The sequence below is a fragment of the Thamnophis sirtalis genome, unplaced genomic scaffold (genome assembly GCF_051295495.1).
Source record: "Thamnophis sirtalis isolate CommonGarterSnake01/CBP01778 unplaced genomic scaffold, rThaSir2_p1.2 scaffold_9, whole genome shotgun sequence".
NCBI classification, from domain to species: domain Eukaryota; kingdom Metazoa; phylum Chordata; class Lepidosauria; order Squamata; family Natricidae; genus Thamnophis; species Thamnophis sirtalis.
Genome location: NW_028261389.1, coordinates 1,298,190 through 1,317,322, shown reverse-complemented (window position 1 = coordinate 1,317,322; position 19,133 = coordinate 1,298,190). Strand labels below are relative to the sequence as shown.

Below are 19,133 nucleotides of genomic sequence, written 5' to 3'. Positions count from 1 at the left end.
CCAACTTTGAGACTCCTCCTCTTTTTAAGTCATGGCTTCTTTTAGCCATGGTTTGTTTAGCAATAGCAGTGGATTTATATACCGCTTCATAGGCCTTTCAGGCCTCTCTAAGCGGTTTACAGAGAGTCAGCATATTGCCCCCAACAATCTGGGTCCTCATTTTACCCACCTCGGAAGGATGGAAGGCTGAGTCAACCCTGAGCCGGTGAGATTTGAACCGCTGACCTGCTGACCTGCTGATCTAGCAGTAGCCTGCAGTGCTGCATTTAACCACTGCGCCACCTTGTTGAGGGCCCCCAGCAGTTGGGGGGGGGAGAGGGTGTCGCACTGAGCCCAACGCAGCCAATATCACCACGAACATCTTGTCAATCCAGCTGGCTACCTTCAGGCCTCCATTGGGGTGTTTTATGCTGGTGGGTGGGCTCTGAGAAGACTCCCCACCCACCCCACCTCTCTCTCAGCCTCATCCTCTGGCTCGTCTCTCCAGCTCTCGCAGGTCTTCGAAGAGAAGAACGCGCTCACCCTCCAACTCCGTGGCAGCAGCCGCAGCCTCCGCGAGAGCCAGCAGCAGCACAGCGAGGCTCTGTCCCGTGTCGCGGCTCTTGAAAAACAGCTGCGGGAATGGCAGAGTCCGGCGAAGACCGTGGTAAGGCCAGGGAAGAGGGTCTGGGGGTCCCCCGTCTCGTGGCCCAACCGTCTTCCACCCGGGTCAAGGGGGGGGGCAGAGTGGGGAGGCAGCCTCCAGGATCCAGGCCTCTGCTCCTGCCACCCCTGTTCCCCCCAAGGGAGGGAGGGAGAACAGCTGCTATGTGCATGGGGAAGGGGTCGCCGTTTTCTGCGCCGAGGTGGCGCAGTGGTTAGGGTGCAGTACTGCAGGCCACTTCAGCTGACCGCTATCTGCAGTTCGGCTGTTCAAATCTCAGGGTTGACTCAGCCTTCCATCCTTCCGAGGTGGGTGAAATGAGGAGCCGGATTGTTGTTGGGGGCGATATGCTGACTCTGTAAACCGCTTAGAGAGGGCTGAAAGCCCCATGAAGCGGTATATAAGTCGAACTGCTATTGCTATTGCTATTCTGCCCCATGCGGTGAGCACATCTGGTTTCCATACAGCACAGGTTGCCTGGCGCAAACCGGGGGCCCTCTGGTCAAGTCCGTGCTCAACATGGGCGAATGGCAAACGCAAATGAAGCAGAATGCGGGGGGGGGGGACGACCAGTGGGAGCCCCATTTTCATGCTGGGTTTCTACCCTAGGGACCCCTCCTGACTGATGCTGCCCCGGGAGCCCCCCAGGAAAAAGACGAGACCAACGCACGGGAGCTGCAGGACCTCCAGGCGCAGTGAGTGTGGTGGGAGAACGAAATAACTCGGGGGTCCCTGGGCCGCCGGATCCCTTTCGCCCCAATTTTCCACCGACCTTCGGAGCCTCTGTTCCAGCCACCCCCCCCCCCCAAAGACGTGACCCCAATGGAGGTGTCAGGTGCAAGGAATCGGAGCCGGTCGCTAATGGCCAAAGCAAACAGCTTCATTGGCTTCGGCCTATCCAGGCGGTCCTCGACTTACGACAGTTCTTTTAGCGACCGTTCGAAAGTGACGACGGCACTGAAAAAAAAAAAGGGACTTGCGGCCTTTTTTAAACGCCTCTCTTAGTGGCATCTCCAGGGTCCCGCCGTCAAAATTCAGAGGTTTGGCAGCTGACTCGTATTTGTGACGGTCGTAACGTCCTTGGGGGTCCCGGCGATCCCCTTTTGCAACCCGACTAGCGAAGCGAACAAGGGAAGCCAGTCTCAGCTGAACAGCCCTGCGACTAAATTAAGCCCCGAAGTGTGATTCGCTGAACCAACGTGGCGAGAAAGGTCGTAAGAACGGGGCAGAACTCGTGCCTCACTTAACGATAGAAATGTCGGGCCCGGTTGTGTCGTAAGTCGAGGACTGCCTTGTATTTACAAGGATGTCCCCGGAGTTCTTGCCTTCCCCTGGGAAGCCCCAAATGAAGATTCCCAGGTGATCGGTTGGGGGTTCCCTCAGGCTGATGCCTCTTGCAGCTACTCAAGGATTCAGAGCTACATCCCAGCTTGACTCCTCTCCTTCCAGCCTGTCTGGCAGTTTCCCCCAGAGGAGGCTCTCTTCCCGTCTGCCTCTGATCCCCCAGCAGATCCCAGGGACGTCCGGGCCCCCGCCTTCCTCTCTTTGAAGAGTCAGGGTCTGTTCTGGGGGCTGCTGTCTCTCCCCCCCCCCCCCGTCTTTCTCATGGGGCCCCTCCTTCCATTTCCAGGCTCCTGGAGGCCAAGCACCAGCAAAGCCTCGCCAGGCAGGGATTGAACCAGCTTCAGCAGCTGCTGCAGGAGGAGCAGGAGAGGCGCCTGGCCGCCGAGGAGGCTTGCTCCGCAGCCCAGGAGCAGATCCGCAGGTGCTGGACAGAGACCAGCCCCCTCCCTCCCTCCCTCCCCTCTCCTCCTGGCTGGGCACAGAGCAGATCAAACCCGTTGACTCGATTGGTGGACGGAGCCGTCTTGTCGCGGTCCCTTTCCCAGCCCTGCAGAGCCCTGGGAGAGTCTCCCATCTCGGCGCCTTGCTGGCCTTGGCCCAAGGGAGGCGTTTCCGAGGCCGATCCGTGAGAGGGAGGAAGGAGGCCGCCTGGTCACCTGGGCCTCCTCTGGGGTTCCTCCTCAGGGGTCCGGGAAGGTCGGGCTGCAGCGCTCGCTCCCCAGCCAGCTGTGGCTGCAGGGAAGGAGGGGCGCTTTGGGTGTCTGGGGAGCAGTGGGTGGGGGAGACCGGGGGCCCTGATCTCCAGGCCTCTCGCCACCCAGGTTGGAATCGGAGGAGTATGCGCAGTCTCTGGAGACCAGCATTGCCATGCCTGCCAGTCCTGAACACGCCCGGCTGCTGGGCTCTGCGGAGGGCTCCTTCAGCAAGGTAAGGGGGGCCCTGAGAGCCCTCGGCCCACTGGGGAGGGTCCCTGTGATGCCCATGGAGGAGGCAGCTCATTTTAGTTTTTTCCCCTCCTTTCTCCTTTGCCCACACTCCTTCCTTCCTTCCTTCCTTCCTTCCTTCCTTCCTTCCTTCCTTCCTTCCTTCCTTCCTTCCCTCCCTCCATCCATCCTGCCTCCCTCTTATTCCCATCTCCTTCCTCCCTTCTCCTTTCACTTCCTTCCTCTTGTCCTTTCCTTTTCCTTCCTCTTATCTATTCTCACCTTCCTTCCTTCTTTCCTTCCTTCCTTTCTCTTCCTTCCTTCCTTCCTTCCTTCCTTCCTTCCTTCCTTCCTTCCTTCCTTCCTTCCTTCCTTCCTTCCTTCCTACCTACCTACCTACCTACCTACCTACCTACCTACCTACCTACCTACCTACCTTCTTACCTACCTACCTACCTACTTAACAGTAGCACTTACATACCGCTTCATAGTGTTTGTGCAGCCCTCTCTAAGCAGTTTATACAATATCAGCCTCTTGCCCCCAATATTCTGGCTCCTCCTTTTACCCACCTTGGAAGGATGGAAGGCGGAGTCAACCTTGAGCTGGTCAGGATCGAACCTGGCTGTGGGCAGAAGTTAGCCTGCAATACTGCAGTCTAACCTCTGCGCCTTCCTTCCTTCCTTCCTTCCTTCCTTCCTTCCTTCCTTCCTTCCTTCCTCCCTCCCTCCCTCCCTCCCTCCCTCCCTCCCTCCCTCCCTCCCTCCCTCCTTCCCTCCCTCCTCCCTCCTTCCCTCCCTCCCTCCCTCACTCCCTCCCCAGGCCGGGGATCTCAGAAATAAGGGCTCTTCCTTTCATTCGCAAACAGAGTGGAAAGTCCCAACTCCCCCTTTCTGGCATGGAGTGTCCCTCCCGTCGGACACAGCGCCCATCATTGTCCCTTCCTTTCCCCCCTCTCTTGGCGTCTGCTGGGCTGGGGCTCGGGGCTCGAAAGGCCCACCTTCCCTAATCCCTCCTCTCCTCCGGTCTCTCTCTCTCTCCTCCCCTTGCAGGCTCGAGGGGCCAGGGGGTTCCAGCGTGCCCTGCGCTCCCTCTTCTGCCCCCGGAGGCTCTTCTCCCTGCTGGCCACCGCCTACCTCTTCGGGATCCACGTGCTGCTTTTCCTCCACGCCGTGGGCCGCTTGTGAGAAGACGGTGGGGCACCGGAACATGGAACCGTGCCTGGGAGACCCTGCTGGCCTGGACGGGGGGTGGGTGGGCGGCTCACTCCTGTCCTGGCTGAGGCTGCCAGAAGTCGAGCTCAATCCTGGCCAGTTAAAGGAGGCGACGGCCTTACTTAGCCAGTAGCGATGCAAGGTTTGTGCGCTCTCCGGGCCTCGAATGCCGGCCGAATCGGGCTTGCAATCCTTGTTGATTTGGGGAGGGGGGAAAGGACGCCCACCTCCCATCCTTTTGGTGGCACTAATCATAATCCGCTACGGTGGAAGCCCCTGCAGGAGGGGACCTGGATTCTGGGACGGGGGACGGGGAGACTGGACTCCCCTCTAACTCACCTTAAGCACCAAGTTCTCTCTTTCTGCACATTTTGGGGGAAATATCGCCCCTAAGGCAAGCTTTCTGGATCTGGGGACCAACCTAGGAGAGAGGGGAGAGGGGATGGATCCGTTGAAGTGGCGGGCAAGGACACGTGTATCATACATGCGCTTCCACTTGTGCGAGCGGCAGGCAAGCCTCTGCCCGTGGTTGCTCGCTGCTCGTACAAACAGAGTGTTGTGTCCCCGTGGGGATGCTGACACGCACGCAGACGCTCGCCCACCAGTTGAGCCCAGTTCCGAAGGGCTGAAGGTCCAGCAGTGGGGCTGCAGCCCTAAAGGTAAGGGGGTAACCCCTCTTCTCTCCTGTTCTGGAGGGTCAAGAAGCGTCCAAAGTCTCTGCAGCTGGACAGCACCTGACCATCCATCCGCAGACCTCCGGTGGTCACTTAATAGAAGGCTGTCCACAGATCCCAGAGCAGGAAGCCACGTTGTGGGTTATGGGCCAGGAGGTTCCCTTTCTGGCCACTGCTGGTCTGGCCTGGGATCTGCCTCTCGGACAGGGGCAGGTGGGGGTCCCCTCCCCGTGGTCTGGGGGTGCCCTTTATCCCCTCCGCCCGGCGTTCCGGTTCTCTACCACCCCCCTTTGTGGTGCAATAAAGATGTTTATTTTTCTGAGCGTCTTTGAGTGCGAGTGGTGTTTTGTCCCAAGGTAATCAGGGAGTTGATGGTGTCTGCTTGCAAAAAAGGTCATAAATTGTCCGTGACTCGCTTAACAACTTCCACATGTCGAGGACTGTGACTAGTGAATCATCTCCTTTCAACGATCCCGTAATCCCTTGCGGGGTGGAGCCTGGGCACCTGAATGGAGCTAGCAGAGCGTTTGAATGGCCGGATGCCCTTCCTGTCGCCGATGCGGAGTCTTGTTCGGCAGATATATATATATTCTCATTGTGCCCAGAGAGAGAAATATCTGCCTCCACCCAGGATCGAACCCACAGCCTCCTGACGGAGAGGCCAGAGCTCCGTCTCTAGGCCGCCGCACCCCTCCAGGACTACAACTGGTAAATGCTGGCTGGGGAATTCTGGGAGTTGAAGTCCAGTTGAAGCCTTCAAATTGCTGAGTTTGAGGAGCCTGGCGGGGGGGGGGGATCCAGGGGGGAAATGCGACCGGTTTGGGCCGGTTGCCTGAACCGGTTGTGAAAAAAAAAAAATATAACAAAAAAAAAAAATCGCACATAGCACAGTTGATCTTCGCAACTTTTTTTTTTTAAGATTTTTTTTTACTACAGGTTCTCTGAAAACGTGGAGGTGGGGGAGGGTCTGTTGTTGCACTGCTAGATGCTGAGAAAGAAAAGAAAGGAAGGAAAGAAAGAAAGAAAAAGAAAGAAAAAAAGAAAAAAAAAGGGAGGGAGGGAGGACTACAAACCTGGCACTAGACGCAGCTTCAGAGGATAATCCAGGGCTGGAAGGGACCTGGAGGTCATCTAGTCCCTGCTCCAGTAGGACATTGTTAAAGTGAGTTTCTGTCTTTTGACACCCCCCCCCCAATTACATGACTCCATAGCCACGCCCACCCAGTCACATGACCCACCCCACCAAGCCACGCCCACAGCAAGGTAGTTAAAAAAAATAGATTTCACCACTAGGTGAATCCCCAGATCTCCAGCTGCAGGCTCTCCCTTGGGCCTCCGTTGGGGCATCTCTAGATTGAGCAATAGCAATAGCAGTTAGACTTATATACCGCTTCATAGGCCTTTCAGCCCTCTCTAAGCGGTTTACAGATTCAGCATATCGCCCCCAACAACAATCTGGGTCCTCATTTTACCCACCTCGGAAGGATGGAAGGCTGAGCCAACCCTGAGCCGGTGAGATTTGAACAGCCGAACTGCAGAACTGCAGTCAGCTGAAGTGGCCTGCAGTGCTGCACCCTAACCACTGCGCCACCTCGGCTCTCAGAACGAATGAACGAAAGGTTGCTTTGAAGTCTTGCACAATTAGAGGGACATAATTGGGGTCCCACTTGGATCACAGTGAAACCCAAGGGGGCGTTTGCTCATTAATTGGGAAGGCCTCCGTGCCATGTTTCCCCAACTTTCATTCCCTGGGCAAAAGCATTGAGACATACTAGCTGACAAACACTTAAAGCAGGAGGATATGTGTGTGTGTGTGTGTGCATGTGTGTGTGTGTGCGCCGAAGCTTGGCCGCTTTAAGACCTGTGGACTTCAACTCCCAGAATTCCCCAGCTCGGGGAATTCTGGGAGTTGACATCCACAGGTCTTAAAGCGGCCGAGCATGGATACCTGATTTAAGGGTGTTTTTAAAAAAAACATTTTGGGTGGCTTGAAGCAATGTTGGGAATGAGCTGACTGTGCTGTTGGGAGGGGGGATTTTTTCACCTGTGGGACAGGTAACACCTGCAGGCAAGCCCTACGCATGGGATGGCCAACCTATGCCATGCGTGCCCTCTCTGTGGGCATGTGAGCTGTTGCCCCAGCTCAGCTCCACCGTTTATGCGCACATGCCTCCCTCTGGCCAGGTGATTTTCAGGTCTGTCGCGCATGTGTGTGTTTGTGGGGGGGTGCATGCAGGAGATGCATGTGCATGCGCATGGGTGGGGGTAATGCACATATGCATGGGGGGAGTGCAGCATGTTCCCACCGTGCCCCATTTTTGTTCCCGGGAGGCTTCAGGGAGGCTTGCCACGCCAAAAACGGGCTGTAGGAATCACAGGCATGTGCTGGGGGACGCAGAGCTCTGGAGGGGGGGTCATGCGTGCATGTGCAGCCACGGCGCATGAGGGGGTGTCACGTGACGACAAAAAGCCACCCCTGTCCTATGCAGGTAAGCACATTGGCTGTGAAGGAGCACATTGTAAGCAGAAGATGCTTTGGCGTTCCTTGGCGTGCTTCCTAATTATTATTATTTTTCCCATCAAAACATTTCCTCTTTGGTTGCTTCCGAACATGTGCAGAGTGCACTTCCTGTTTATTCATGCAATGCATATGGGCCATTCCTCCTCATTACTGAGCCACTCTGGGGGGGGGGGGGCTTACGGTGCATTTTTCTTTCCTACCAGATGTTCGAAGGGCCAGTAGCCCTGAAGGATGCCCTCTGCGTGTGTTCAGCCAACCTTTTTATGTGTTTGCAAGGGGATGCCCTGGCGGTGCCCACCTTGAGCCTTTAACAGCGTAGCACGAGTTGGAAGGGGCCTTGGAGGTCTTCTAGTCCAACCCCTAGGAGCTGAGGTGGTGCAGTGGTTAGGGTGCAGTACTTCAGCTGACTGACTTCATCTGCAGTTCAGTGGTTCTAATCTCACCGGCTCAAGGTTGACTCAGCCTTCCATCCTTCCGAGGTGGGTAAAATGAGGACCCAGACTGTGGGGGCGATATGCTGACTCTGTAAACTGCTTAGAGAGGGCTGAAAGCCCTATGAAGCGGTATATAAGTCTGACTGCTATTGCTATTGCTATTTTCAAACGAGAGATCCTATATAGTAGAGTAACAATTGCAACCCTCCTGCCCTGTGGCCTCTTTGGGAGCGTGCGGGGACTTCCCCCGCTCCCCACCCCTCGAGTGGGCTCAGACCTCCACCCATGGGCACAGCTGGGCTTCCTCCCCTCCCGCACAGGCCATTGGCCGTCTTCTGCTCTGACGGGCCCAGGAAGAAGAAGAAGAACCAACCACCTTCCCTATTTGGTGAACTTCAGACAGGAACTGGGGTTTGCAAGTGAAACCAGTGTGGTGGGGGGAGGAGAGGAAGCCGCGCAGAGACGCTGCCAGAAGTGGAACGGAGGCTCCGGGCAAGGTAGGGAGGCTTGAATGCGCAGCGCATGGGGGGCTGCTGGGGGCTTATGGGTGAGCGGAGCATCTCTGGGTGGGGGATGGAAAGTCAACCTTGTTTGCTCCAAAAGGCCCCGTGGTCCTTTCTCATCCCTGGAGCTGGTGGGATCATGGGGAGGGTTGCTCCCAGCTGTCAAGAGGGTGGAGCAATTGGGGTCCTCTTGGGCAGTGGGAAGAGGCAGCCACGGGGGAGCAGATTTGCCAGAGTCGGAAGGGACCTCGGAGGTCATCTAGTCCTGCCCAAGCAGGAGACCCAACACCGTTTTCTGATAGAGGTCAATCCAGTCTCTTGAAAGCTTCCAGGAATGAAGCTCGTGCAACTTCTGAAGGCAACTTCTGTTCCATGGGTTGATTGAGCTCAGGGGGACAAAGGGAGTGACAGGGACCTCCTTCCTTGTCTCCTGGGCTTTTGATCTCCAGATGTTCTGAGCTTCCTCCCTCCCTTCCATCCTGCCTGCCTGCCTTCCTTCTCTCTCTCTTTTTCTCTCTCTCTTTCTTTGCTTCCTCTCTACCCTTCCCTTCCTCTTTCTTTTTCTTTCTTCTCTCTCTCTTTCCTTCTTCCTTTTTTCCTTCCTTCCTTCTTTAGTCTCTCTCTCCCTCCCTCCCTCCCCCCTCTCTCTCCTCTCTTCTCCCTCTTCCCCCAGATGTGGAAAGCCATGCTGGGCCACAATGTGCCTGCAAAGATGGATACCCAACAGCTGCATTGCTGCCCCCTCGTATCCTTCGATGGGCTTCTGGGTTTCCACAGGGCAGCAACTGGAGCCAGGTGGGAGGGATAAAAAAAAAGGACCCCTTTGAGATGAGGAGGCCAGCTGAGGTTCCCAGAAAAGAGACCCCGCAAGGGCTGAGGGAGGGCAGGGAGGGTCGTCTGGCGGAAGTCGGGCCTCCGATTTTTTTTCACCAGCGTTTCCTGGCTGCGCTTTTTGCAAACTTTCAAATTCTTCAAAAGCTGCAGGAAGCTCCTTGCCGAGCTGTGAGGCTGGTGGGGAGTTTATTTTATTCGTTTGTTCATTTATTTGTATCCCACTTTTTCAATTATGTTTACAAACCACACAAGGAACAGCAAACACGCCGTCCTCTTCCTGTCCCCCCCCCAAAAAAACAACAATCCTGTGAAGTGGACCAGGCTGAGAGAGAGAGAGAGAGACCCTGGCCCCAGGTCACCCAGTCAGCTTTCATGGCTAATGCGGGACTTGAACTCACTGCTCTCCCACTTTCTAGCCTTGTGTCTGGGTCGCTCGAAGCCCCAGGTGCTCATTATGGTTCTGGAGATCAACCTTGTATCCCTTGATTCTTTTCGACCGAAATCTGGGTGGGTGGGCTTGAGTAGAATCCAGTGTGACATTGCTTGAAAATGATGGTACAAAGACCCTGTGTGAAGGCATCTTGTTGGTGTCTGCAGTGGGGCTGTTGGTGTAGAGGTGAGGGCCAAGTCGACATCTGGATGTGTTCAGAATACAGGACAGAGTTGGAAGGGACCTCCGAGGTCTTCTAGTCCAACCCCTTGCTCAAGCAGGAGACCCTACACCATTCTGGACAAATGGCTGTCCAGTCTCTTCTTGAAAACCTCCAGTGATGGAGAAGGAAGGGAGAGAGGGAGGGAGAAAGGAAGGATAACAGCATAGCAGAATAACAAAGTTGGAAGGGACCTTGGAGGTCTTCTAGTCCAGCCCCCTGCTCAAGCAGGAGACCTTGTACCATTTCAGACAAGAAGCCGTCCAGTCTCTTCTTTAAAAATCTCCAGGGATGGATACCCACGGCTTCTGGTGGCAAGTCGTTCCACTGGCTAATTGTCCCCACTGTTAGGAAGTTTCTCCTTAATGCTCCTTAATGCCCAAGGTCTCATTCCTGGGTTATGCACCCAGTTGGTTTTCTTTTGGCACGGAAAAGCCCCCCTCCCCAACCTGTCCTTGGAGAGGAGGGGCTTTGGATACCAGCTTCCACTTCTTCTGGCCCTGAGTCACCACAGAAAAAGCTGAATTGGCGCATGAATCCACAGAGATCTCAGCCAAAGGCTTGCCACAGAACGATGGTTTCCGTTTGACTCGCTTCCGGCTGACTGTAGGATGCTGAGCTGCGTTTCCATCTCTCACCTGCACCACCGTTGAAGGAAGGGGTTCAAGCCCCAAAGAGAGCCCCCCCCAGCCCCAGTGCAAGGGACCCAACAGCCCAGGAAGGAGAAAGGTGCGTCCCCGCAGGGACGCCTTTGCTGGTTTTTTTAAAAACAGCTCCCATCAGACGGCATTATTTAGGGGAAGGGACCAGGAGACCCTTACAGAATTACAGGATAACAGAGTTGGAAGGGACCTGGGAGGCCTTCTAGTCCAACCCCCTGCTGAAACAGGAAACCCTGTGCCACTCCAGACAAATTAAGAGCCGAGGTGGCGCAGTGGTTAAATGCAGCACTGCAGGCTACTTCAGCTGACTGCAGTTCTGCAGTTCGGCGGTTCAAATCTCACCGGCTCAGGGTTGACTCAGCCTTCCATCCTTCCGAGGTGGGTGAAATGAGGACCCGGATTGTTGTTGGGGGCGATATAGCAATAGCAATAGCAGTTAGACTTATCTACCGCTTCATAGGGCTTTCAGCCCTCTCTAAGCGGTTTACAGAGTCAGCATATCGCCCCCAACAACAATCCGGGTCCTCATTTTACCCACCTCGGAAGGATGGAAGGCTGAGTCAACCCTGAGCCGGTGAGATTTGAACAGCTGAATTGCAGATAACAGTCAGCTGAAGTAGCCTGCATTGCTGCATTTAACCACTGCGCCACCTTGGCTCTGTAAACCGCTTAGAGAGGGCTGAAAGCCCCATGAAGCGGTATATAAGTCTAACTGCTACTATTGCTATTGCTAAATTGTTTTCCAATCTATTCTGAAGAAGTGGCGCAATGGAGAACATTGGTGGTGCAGAAAAAGGACACGGTGGCTTCCCTCAACAGGCAGGGGGTTGGACTAGAAGACCTCCAAGGTCCCTTCCAACTCTGTCGTTCTATTCTATTCTAAACAGGACGGGGGAGACTCCAGTCTGGCTGTGGCTCTGCAGCCTTTATTTATTCGTTTATTTGATTGATTGATTGACGGGACACCCATCTCGCTTAGCAAGAGGCCCGTTGCTCAGGTCCACCCCCCTAATGCAGCACTGCAAGGGTACAAGTGTTGTGACCATCATCAAACCTTTGTCAATGGCAAAGTGGGGGACCACACGACTGTGCCCCATTGTACACTCTCCCCCCCCCCCTTTTTGGGGATGGCAGTCCTTAAAGCAGTGTTTCTCAACCTTGGGGACTTGAAGTAGCTGGCTGGGGAATTCTGGGACTTGAAGTCCACAGGACTTCAAGTCCCCAAGGTTGAGAAACACTGCCTTAAAGCAAACATTGTGGTCATTAAGCGAACCCACTGTTTGCCCTGAGGCGTTCCTGTTTTTTGCCAGGCGCTGGAAATAAATGCCCATTTCTGGCAAAGCCGTTGCTCAAGCATCCTTTTCACAGAAGGAATAGTCACCCATGCGGGCCAACGTGGCTCTTTGACTCTCTCTCCTGCCAGATGTGGAAATCTGTGGCGGGCCACAACGTGTCTGCAAAGGTGGAGGCCCAGGGAGACGATTGGGACACCGACCCGGATTTTGTGGTACGTCCTCTTTGCTGGTGGAACGTCAGGACCCATGGGGCTCTGCCTGGCTCCCACAGGGATGGGCACAGCTGCACCTGAGGGGGGGGGGGCAGAAAGGCTGGCCTCATAAGGCTGCGGTTCAGAGGTGGGTTCGCCTGAGTAGGTAGTAAGACACGCGCCCGAACCGGCTCTACGCTCGGGACCGCCCTCTGTAAGCCGCCCGGAGTCCTTCGGGATTGGGCGGCCTATGAATAAAATTAAACTTACTTACTTACAACTCTTGATTTTCTGTTCTGCACATGCGCAGAAGAATCTTCACGGGGAAAATGCAATTTATTTTCCTTTTCTAATGTTGTGCGCATGTGCAGAGCTTTTAAGGTGCAATGCGCCCGCGCGTGGCGTGCAAAATGTTTTGTGTGCTGAACCTGTAGTAATGCCGGCAGGCACCCACCCCTGGCACAGTTCAAAGAAACCGAGGTGTGAATCGCGACAGTGCAGGGAAAACTCTTCGTTCAGGGGTCTCTATAAGTGCTTAGCCCTGTGGAGACCCCTGAAACATCCCCCCTTCATCCCTCCTTCCCCAGTAGAGAGAAGGGCCAAAAAAAGAGAGAGGAGAAAATTTACAAAGGTTGCTTATTCCTTCATTCCTTCATTCCTTCATTCCTTCATTCCTTCATTCCTTCATTCCTTCATTCCTTCATTCCTTCATTCCTTCATTCCTTCATTCCTTCCTTCCTTCCCTTCATTCATTCATTCATTCATTCATTCACTCCTTGGTTCCTTCCTTCCTTCCTTCCTTCCTTCCTTCCTTCATTCATTCATTTATCACAGGTAGTCCTTCATTCATTCATTCATTCACTCCTTCCTTCCTTCCTTCCTTCCTTCCTTCCTTCATTCCTTCATTCCTTCATTCCTTCATTCATTTATCACAGGTAGTCCTTCATTCATTCATTCACTCCTTCCTTCCTTCTTTCCTTTCTTCCTTCCTTCCTTCCTTCCTTCCTTCCTTCCTTCCTTCCTTCCTTCCTTCCTTTATTTATCACAGGTAGTCCTTCATTCATTCATTCACTCCTTCCTTCCTTCCTTCCTTCCTTCCTTCCTTCCTTCCTTCCTTCCTTCCTTCCTTCATTCATTCATTCATTCATTCATTCATTTATCACAGGTAGTCCTTCATTCATTCATTCATTTACTCCTTCCTTCCTTCCTTCCTTCCTTCATTCATTCATTCATTCATTCATTCATTCATTCATTCATTCATTTATCACAGGTAGTCCTTGACTTACAACCATTTGTTTAGTGACTGTTTGGGCCGAAAAAAACTGACTTGTGTCCATTTTCACACTTATGACCGTTGCAGCCTCACTGTGGTCACATGATCAAAATTCAGACTCTTGGCAACTGGCATGTACTTATGACGGTTGCAGTGTCCACGGGTTACGTGATCCCCCTTTTACGACCTTCTGACAAGGAAAGTCAACGGGGAAGTTAACGACTTAACAACTGCAGTGATTTACTTAACAACTGTGGCAACTGACGCACATTTACGGTGGTTTCCACGCCCCGGGGTCATGTGATCGCCTCTTGCGGCCTTCTGACGAGCGAAGTCAATGGGGAAGCCAGATTCACCTAACGTCCACATTCCTAAGTTAACAAGGGCAGTGATTCACTTAACAACCAGGACAAGGAAGGTCATAAGATGGGGCAAAATTCACTGGACAGCTGTCCCACTTAGCAACGGGCTCAACTGTGGCCGTACGCCAGGGACTACCTGTATCACTTTTTTTTAAAATTTAAATAAATTTTATTTCTCATACATACATTCACAATTATATAATCTCATAACTGTTGTTAATAATATGTATTTATAACAATTTTTCTCCCCTACAATTGACAATATAATTGAGATTGCTTTCTTACCATCCCATACACCCATCTTATTTTACAACAATCCTACTTCTTCCTGTATCACTTTTATATAGCCACCGATCTCACGTACGTGACTCTGGTGCGCCATAAAATCCAGACTTTAAAAACCGTACCGTAACAATAAACAATATACATTAAAAAGGCTAGTCGAGAAGCTTTTGCTGTTATGTGCAATTGTAGCCATCTTAGCACGTCTTCGGTTCCCGGGGTTCCCTGAGGCTGCAGGCATAGCCCGTTTTTTAAAGGACTTCCGGAAGGTTGGTGGAGATGGAGGAGACCTGATCTTGGGGAGATGATGTTCCACAGATGGGCCCCGGGAGACCCTCTCCTGAGGTGGCCGAGGAGGTGCAGTGGTTAGAGTGCTGTACTGCAGCCACTTCAGCTGACTGTTATCTGCAGTTCGGCAGTTCAAATCTCACCGGCTCAAGGTTGACTCAGCCTTCCATCCTTCCGAGGTGGGTGAAATGAGGACCCAGACTGTGGGGGTGATATGCTGACTCTGTAAACTGCTTAGAGAGGGCTGAAAGCCCTATGAAGCGGTATATAAGTCTAACTGCTACTGCTATTGAGTCCCACCAGGTATAAGAGGTCTTATCTCCTCTCGTTGGCAGAATGACATTTCGGAGAAGGAGCAGCGGTGGGGGGCTAAGACTATTGAAGGCTCCGGCCGTGCAGAACACATCAAGTGAGTAACTTCTTCATCCCGCCTTCCCTTTCATCTGGACCTCAACTTCTGCTGTGCCAAAAATAGGGCCTGCGACCAGTGGTGGGATTCAGCCGGTTCGCATTGGGAGAACCGGTTGTTAACTTTCTAAGCAGTTCAGAGAACTGGATTTTGGGGAAAAAGATCTCCTTTTGTTTTTTCCCCACTTTACAGGGCTAATCCTGTAAGGAAGGCAGGAAGGAAACATTCTGGTGTTGTTTCTAGCCTGTTCTTTATTGCCCTGCTTACAGAAACTGCCTCTCCGATTAACCCTGATTCCATTGTAACAGCTCAGGTGAAGCGCCCATCGACCTGAGTGATGTTAAGTTGGCCACACCCACCCAGTCACATGACCACCAAGCCCCACCTACCCAGCTGGTCCTTAAGGCAGAGAACTGGTTGTTAAATTATTTGAATCCCACCACTCCTTGTGACCCTCCCACAAAACCCTTGGTCCCAGTCCTCGAGGTATGGCCGTAATGGAGCCCAACATCACATTGAAAAGAGGGCCTTAGTGTCTCACCTATGTTGGAAGAAGGGCGGGCGGTTGGGCTGAGGTTCTAGTTGGACTTCTTCTCTTGAGGGTTACCATAGCAGTGTCTGCTTCTCGCAGGAAGAGGAAGTGGTGTCCTCACCCAGATGTTGGCCAAGACTCTTGGAGGCCCACTACAGAGAAAGACAGAACTACTAGTGGGAGTTTGGGCTGAGGAGACTAAGAGAAGTGTTTCTCAATCTTGGTAGCTTGAAGATGGGTGGACTTCAATCCCCAGAATTCCCCAGCCAGCTGAGGAATTCTGGGCGTTGAAGTCCACCCATCTCCAAGCTACAAAAATTGAGAAACACTAAGAGGACTAGCGACTTTGTTGACTTTGAGCAATGGAGGTCATGTCAACAAATGGAAAGTGTTATTTTGGGGCACAGTTCCCCACTTCAGTCCTCTGAATTTGGGTGACCGGAAACCATTAGAAGGAGAAAGAAGAACTTCAGAAGTGCCTGCTCTCCATCCTGCTCCACACATTTGAAGTCTCACAGCTCAGAACCTTGCACAAGACTTTATCCTGCCCTGCCCTGTCCAGAGTCATTGGATGACAACACCCATCTTCCTCCAACAGCATGGGATTTGCAATCCAACCCAGAAGGCACTAGGTTGGAGGACCTGGTGGGTTTCCTCCTGAGAGACCAGGCTGCTCTCCAACTTGACCCTCAGGTTCTTCAGCTCAGCATGAATGGAATCCCGTGACCCACAATTTATGTCGCTTCCTTCTTCTGTCCTGCAAAAACTGAGGAAGTGAGGCCCTTCCTCTTTTTCAGAGAACTTTTATGTCTCCGATTTATGTATTTATTTTGAGAAAGGCAGAAGTTCTGCTTTTCTTCATCTTGGAGGAGACGAGAGTCCTTAGCATTTGGCGACCGATTCTCTTCTTTCAATTCCTCCGCTGAGCTTTCGCCTGACTTACTTTTTATTTACTTATTGGCTGACTTTATACACCGCCCATCTCACTATCAAGAGGAGACTCCAGGCAGCGTACGGCCGTATAAAAATGACAATATAAAACATTGTTAAATGTCAAATATTAAAATTAATCAAAGTTAGCTAAGATGCGAACCAGAGGGTTTCTTGGTGGTTGGGTTTTTTTGCGGCTGTTTCATGACCCAAATTAGGTCACACTGTCAGTGTGAGTGGCAAAGCTCACACTCCTTCACACTGATGATGTTCCCTAGTTGGGTCATGAAATGTCTGCAAGAAAACAACCAAGATCAAAGAGCATCAAACCCCCCACAATCCTTCTCCTCAGCTCCTTCCCATCCATTCAATACCCCCCCCCCTTGGACTGATGATGTTACCTACCGTATTTTTTGGAGTATAAGACGCACCCTTTTCTCTCCTAAAAGAGGGTGAAAATTTGAGGGCGTCTTGTACACTGAATGCAGGGGTGGGTTTCTCGCCCCGTTCCAACCAGTTTGTTTGGAACGGGGCCGGTGGCGTCCTCGTGCACGCATGCGTACTAGCGCCTGTGCGATGCTCCAGCTGCTCCTGGAGGATCGCGCAGGCGCTGAACTCGTCAAAACTGGGTAAGAAACGCGGGCGGGCGGGTGGATCCTTCGGCGTTCCCGGAAGTTACTTACTTCCGGGTTCGCTGACCAACCGGTTCGCGGGGACCGCCGCGAACCGCCTGAAACCCACCCCTGACTGAATGTACCCCACCCACCCACTGTCCCCCACCCTTTGGCCTCTGCCTCCCAGCAATTTTCCTCCTTGCAGCAAACGGGGGCTCGCGGAAGCTGCAATAGGCTATAATTATCCCTGCAGCCTGAAACAGCTGATGATTGGGAGAAATTGAAAGTGAAACTTGCTGTTTGGTGCAAGGAGGAAAATTGCTGGGAGGCAGAGGAAGATTTTTTTTTCTTGTTCTAATCAGGCTGTTTTCTGCAAGGAAGTAAGTCAATCACCATAAATACCTATAGAATGTTCAAATTATTAGACTTATTTTTTAAAGGCTGCTATTATTATCTAGACAGCTTAACAAAGTGAAGAAGCTTCTTAAAATAAATGCTTGATCTGAAGAGACCCAGTGCTATTGTAACTTCTTTTAAATAGCAGAGAATGACGTATATTTCCAGAAAGCCACCTCAATTTTAACAGCATCTATATAAGTGTAGTTTGAAATGTAGCACCACAAATGGTGTATATCGTCTGTACTGTTTGCTGTTTGTTGCAAGGAGGCAAATTGCTGGGAGGCAGAAGCAGATTTTCCCCCCTTGTTTTCCTCCCCAAAAGCTAGGTGCCTCTTATACTTCGGAGCGTCTTATACTCCAAAAAATATGGTAGCTGCATCATGAACCATCTATGACAGTGGTTCCCAAACTTGGCAACTTTAAGACTTGTGGACTTCAACTCCCAGAATTCTCCAGGCAGCTCTGCTGCCTGGAGAATTCTGGGAGTTGAAGTCCACAAGTCTTAAAGTTGCCAAGTTTGGGAACCACTGATCTATGAGCACCAAGGATTCCACAGATCTCCTCCTCCTCGTCCTCCTCGTCCTCCTCGTCCTCCTCGTCGTCCTCGTCGTCCTCCTCGTCGTCCTCCTCGTCCTTGTCCTCGTCCTCGTCCTCCTCGTCCTCGTCCTCCTCCTCCTCCTCCTCCTCCTCCTCCTCCTCCTCCTCCTCCTCCTCCTCCTCCTCCTCCTCTCCAAATCCTGCTATTTGATGTCTCCTTTCAGCATCCACCAGCTCAGAAGCAAGGTATCTGAGGAACATGAAGTTCTCAAGAAGAAGGAGCTGGAGACGGCACCCAAAGCTTCCTACGGCTACGGGGGCAAGTTTGGAACTGAGAAAGACCGCATGGACAAGGTACCAATTTGATGTGGGGCTCTTTTCTCCCCCCACTTCTTTTTTGAAGTTCTCAGCTGATCTCCACCTGGTCTTTCGCACAGCTGTTCTTCTGCAGCCTGACCTCCTGCTGGAGAACTTGTCCAAATAGCAAGCGTGCCAGGAGGTAACCTTGGTTTTTCTTGGTTCTCCAGAGTGCCCTGGGCCATGAGTATGTTGCCGAGGTCGGCATGCACTCTTCCCAGACGGACGCAGCCAAGGGCTTCGGTGGAAAGTACGGCGTTCAGAAGGACCGAGCAGATAAGGTTGGTGTTGTCTGATTACCGGTCTGCCTATTATTTTTGGTTAGAATGCTTATTGTAGCATAAAAGGGAAGCGACGAGGTTGGATGGTTTAACCTCTTTCAATGCATTTGACTCACGTGGAGTTTTGCACTCAACGTTCTTGGCCGTCACAAAACGGGGCTTTCCTTCGGGAATGACGACAGAGAGATGAGTCCCAGGATAAGGTTGGAAGAGCTTAGAGCCGAGGTGGCGCAGTGGTTAGGGTGCAGTACTGCAGGCCACTTCAGCTGACTGTTATCTGCAGTTCAGCGGTTCAAATCTCACCAGCTCAAGGTTGACTCAGCCTTCCATCCTTCCGAGGTGGGTGAAATGAGGACCCGGATTGTTGTTGGGGGCGATATGCTGACTCTGTAAACCGCTTAGAGGGGGCTGAAAGCCCTATGAAGTGGTATATAAGTCTAACTGCTATTGCTATTGCTATTGGAAGATCCAATCTGGGTCAGTCACTGGGACCAGAGGCTTCGTCTTCTGAGATTAAAGACTTGTGCTGGGGCTTTCGTTGGCTGTTAGGGGTGCAGCCTTTTACTGTAGTCCAGGCGAGAAGCACCAACCATGGATTCTAACACTATTGTAAACTGATAGTAACAGAATCTTGCGAGGCTTAAAGTACTGTGCATCTTTCTCCCTCTCCTTTATGGTTGAAGATACTAGGGAGGGTCTCTTCCATTCCTTCTGTGGGCTCTGCTGACACCTACTCCTCCCCCTCCCTCCAAACCCCACTCCGTTCTAGCATTGATGATATTGCCTAGTTGGGTCATGAAACGTTCGGAAGAAAACCATGAAGCTCAGAGAGCACCAAGGACCCCACAGTTCTCTTCCTCTCCTCCCCTCCCCCCCTCCTCCTCCTCCTCCTCCTCCACCACCACCACCCTGCAAACCCCACTCCTTTCTAGTATTGATGATGTTACCTGCAGGAAAACATCCAAGGTCAGAGAACACCAAGG

The 19,133-nt window shown here is 52.5% G+C and overlaps 1 protein-coding gene across 2 annotated transcripts in view; it reads left to right on the top strand.

Moving 5' to 3' along the window:
- The window catches only part of GOLGB1 (golgin B1), a 62,448-nt gene that overhangs the window by 29,199 nt on the left and 14,116 nt on the right, over positions 1-19,133 (top strand). The window contains exons 14-21 of one of the 2 annotated variants that reach the window (XM_087722620.1): positions 488-646; positions 1,253-1,338; positions 2,274-2,408; positions 2,809-2,914; positions 11,824-11,907; positions 14,427-14,500; positions 17,737-17,866; positions 18,040-18,150. In XM_087722620.1, the coding sequence (XP_087578746.1) occupies positions 488-646; positions 1,253-1,338; positions 2,274-2,408; positions 2,809-2,914; positions 11,824-11,907; positions 14,427-14,500; positions 17,737-17,866; positions 18,040-18,150 (885 nt within the window). Of the gene's footprint in view, positions 1-487; positions 647-1,252; positions 1,339-2,273; positions 2,409-2,808; positions 2,915-3,960; positions 4,268-11,823; positions 11,908-14,426; positions 14,501-17,736; positions 17,867-18,039; positions 18,151-19,133 lie in introns of those variants that run through there. The other variant, XM_087722619.1, reaches the window with a different exon arrangement.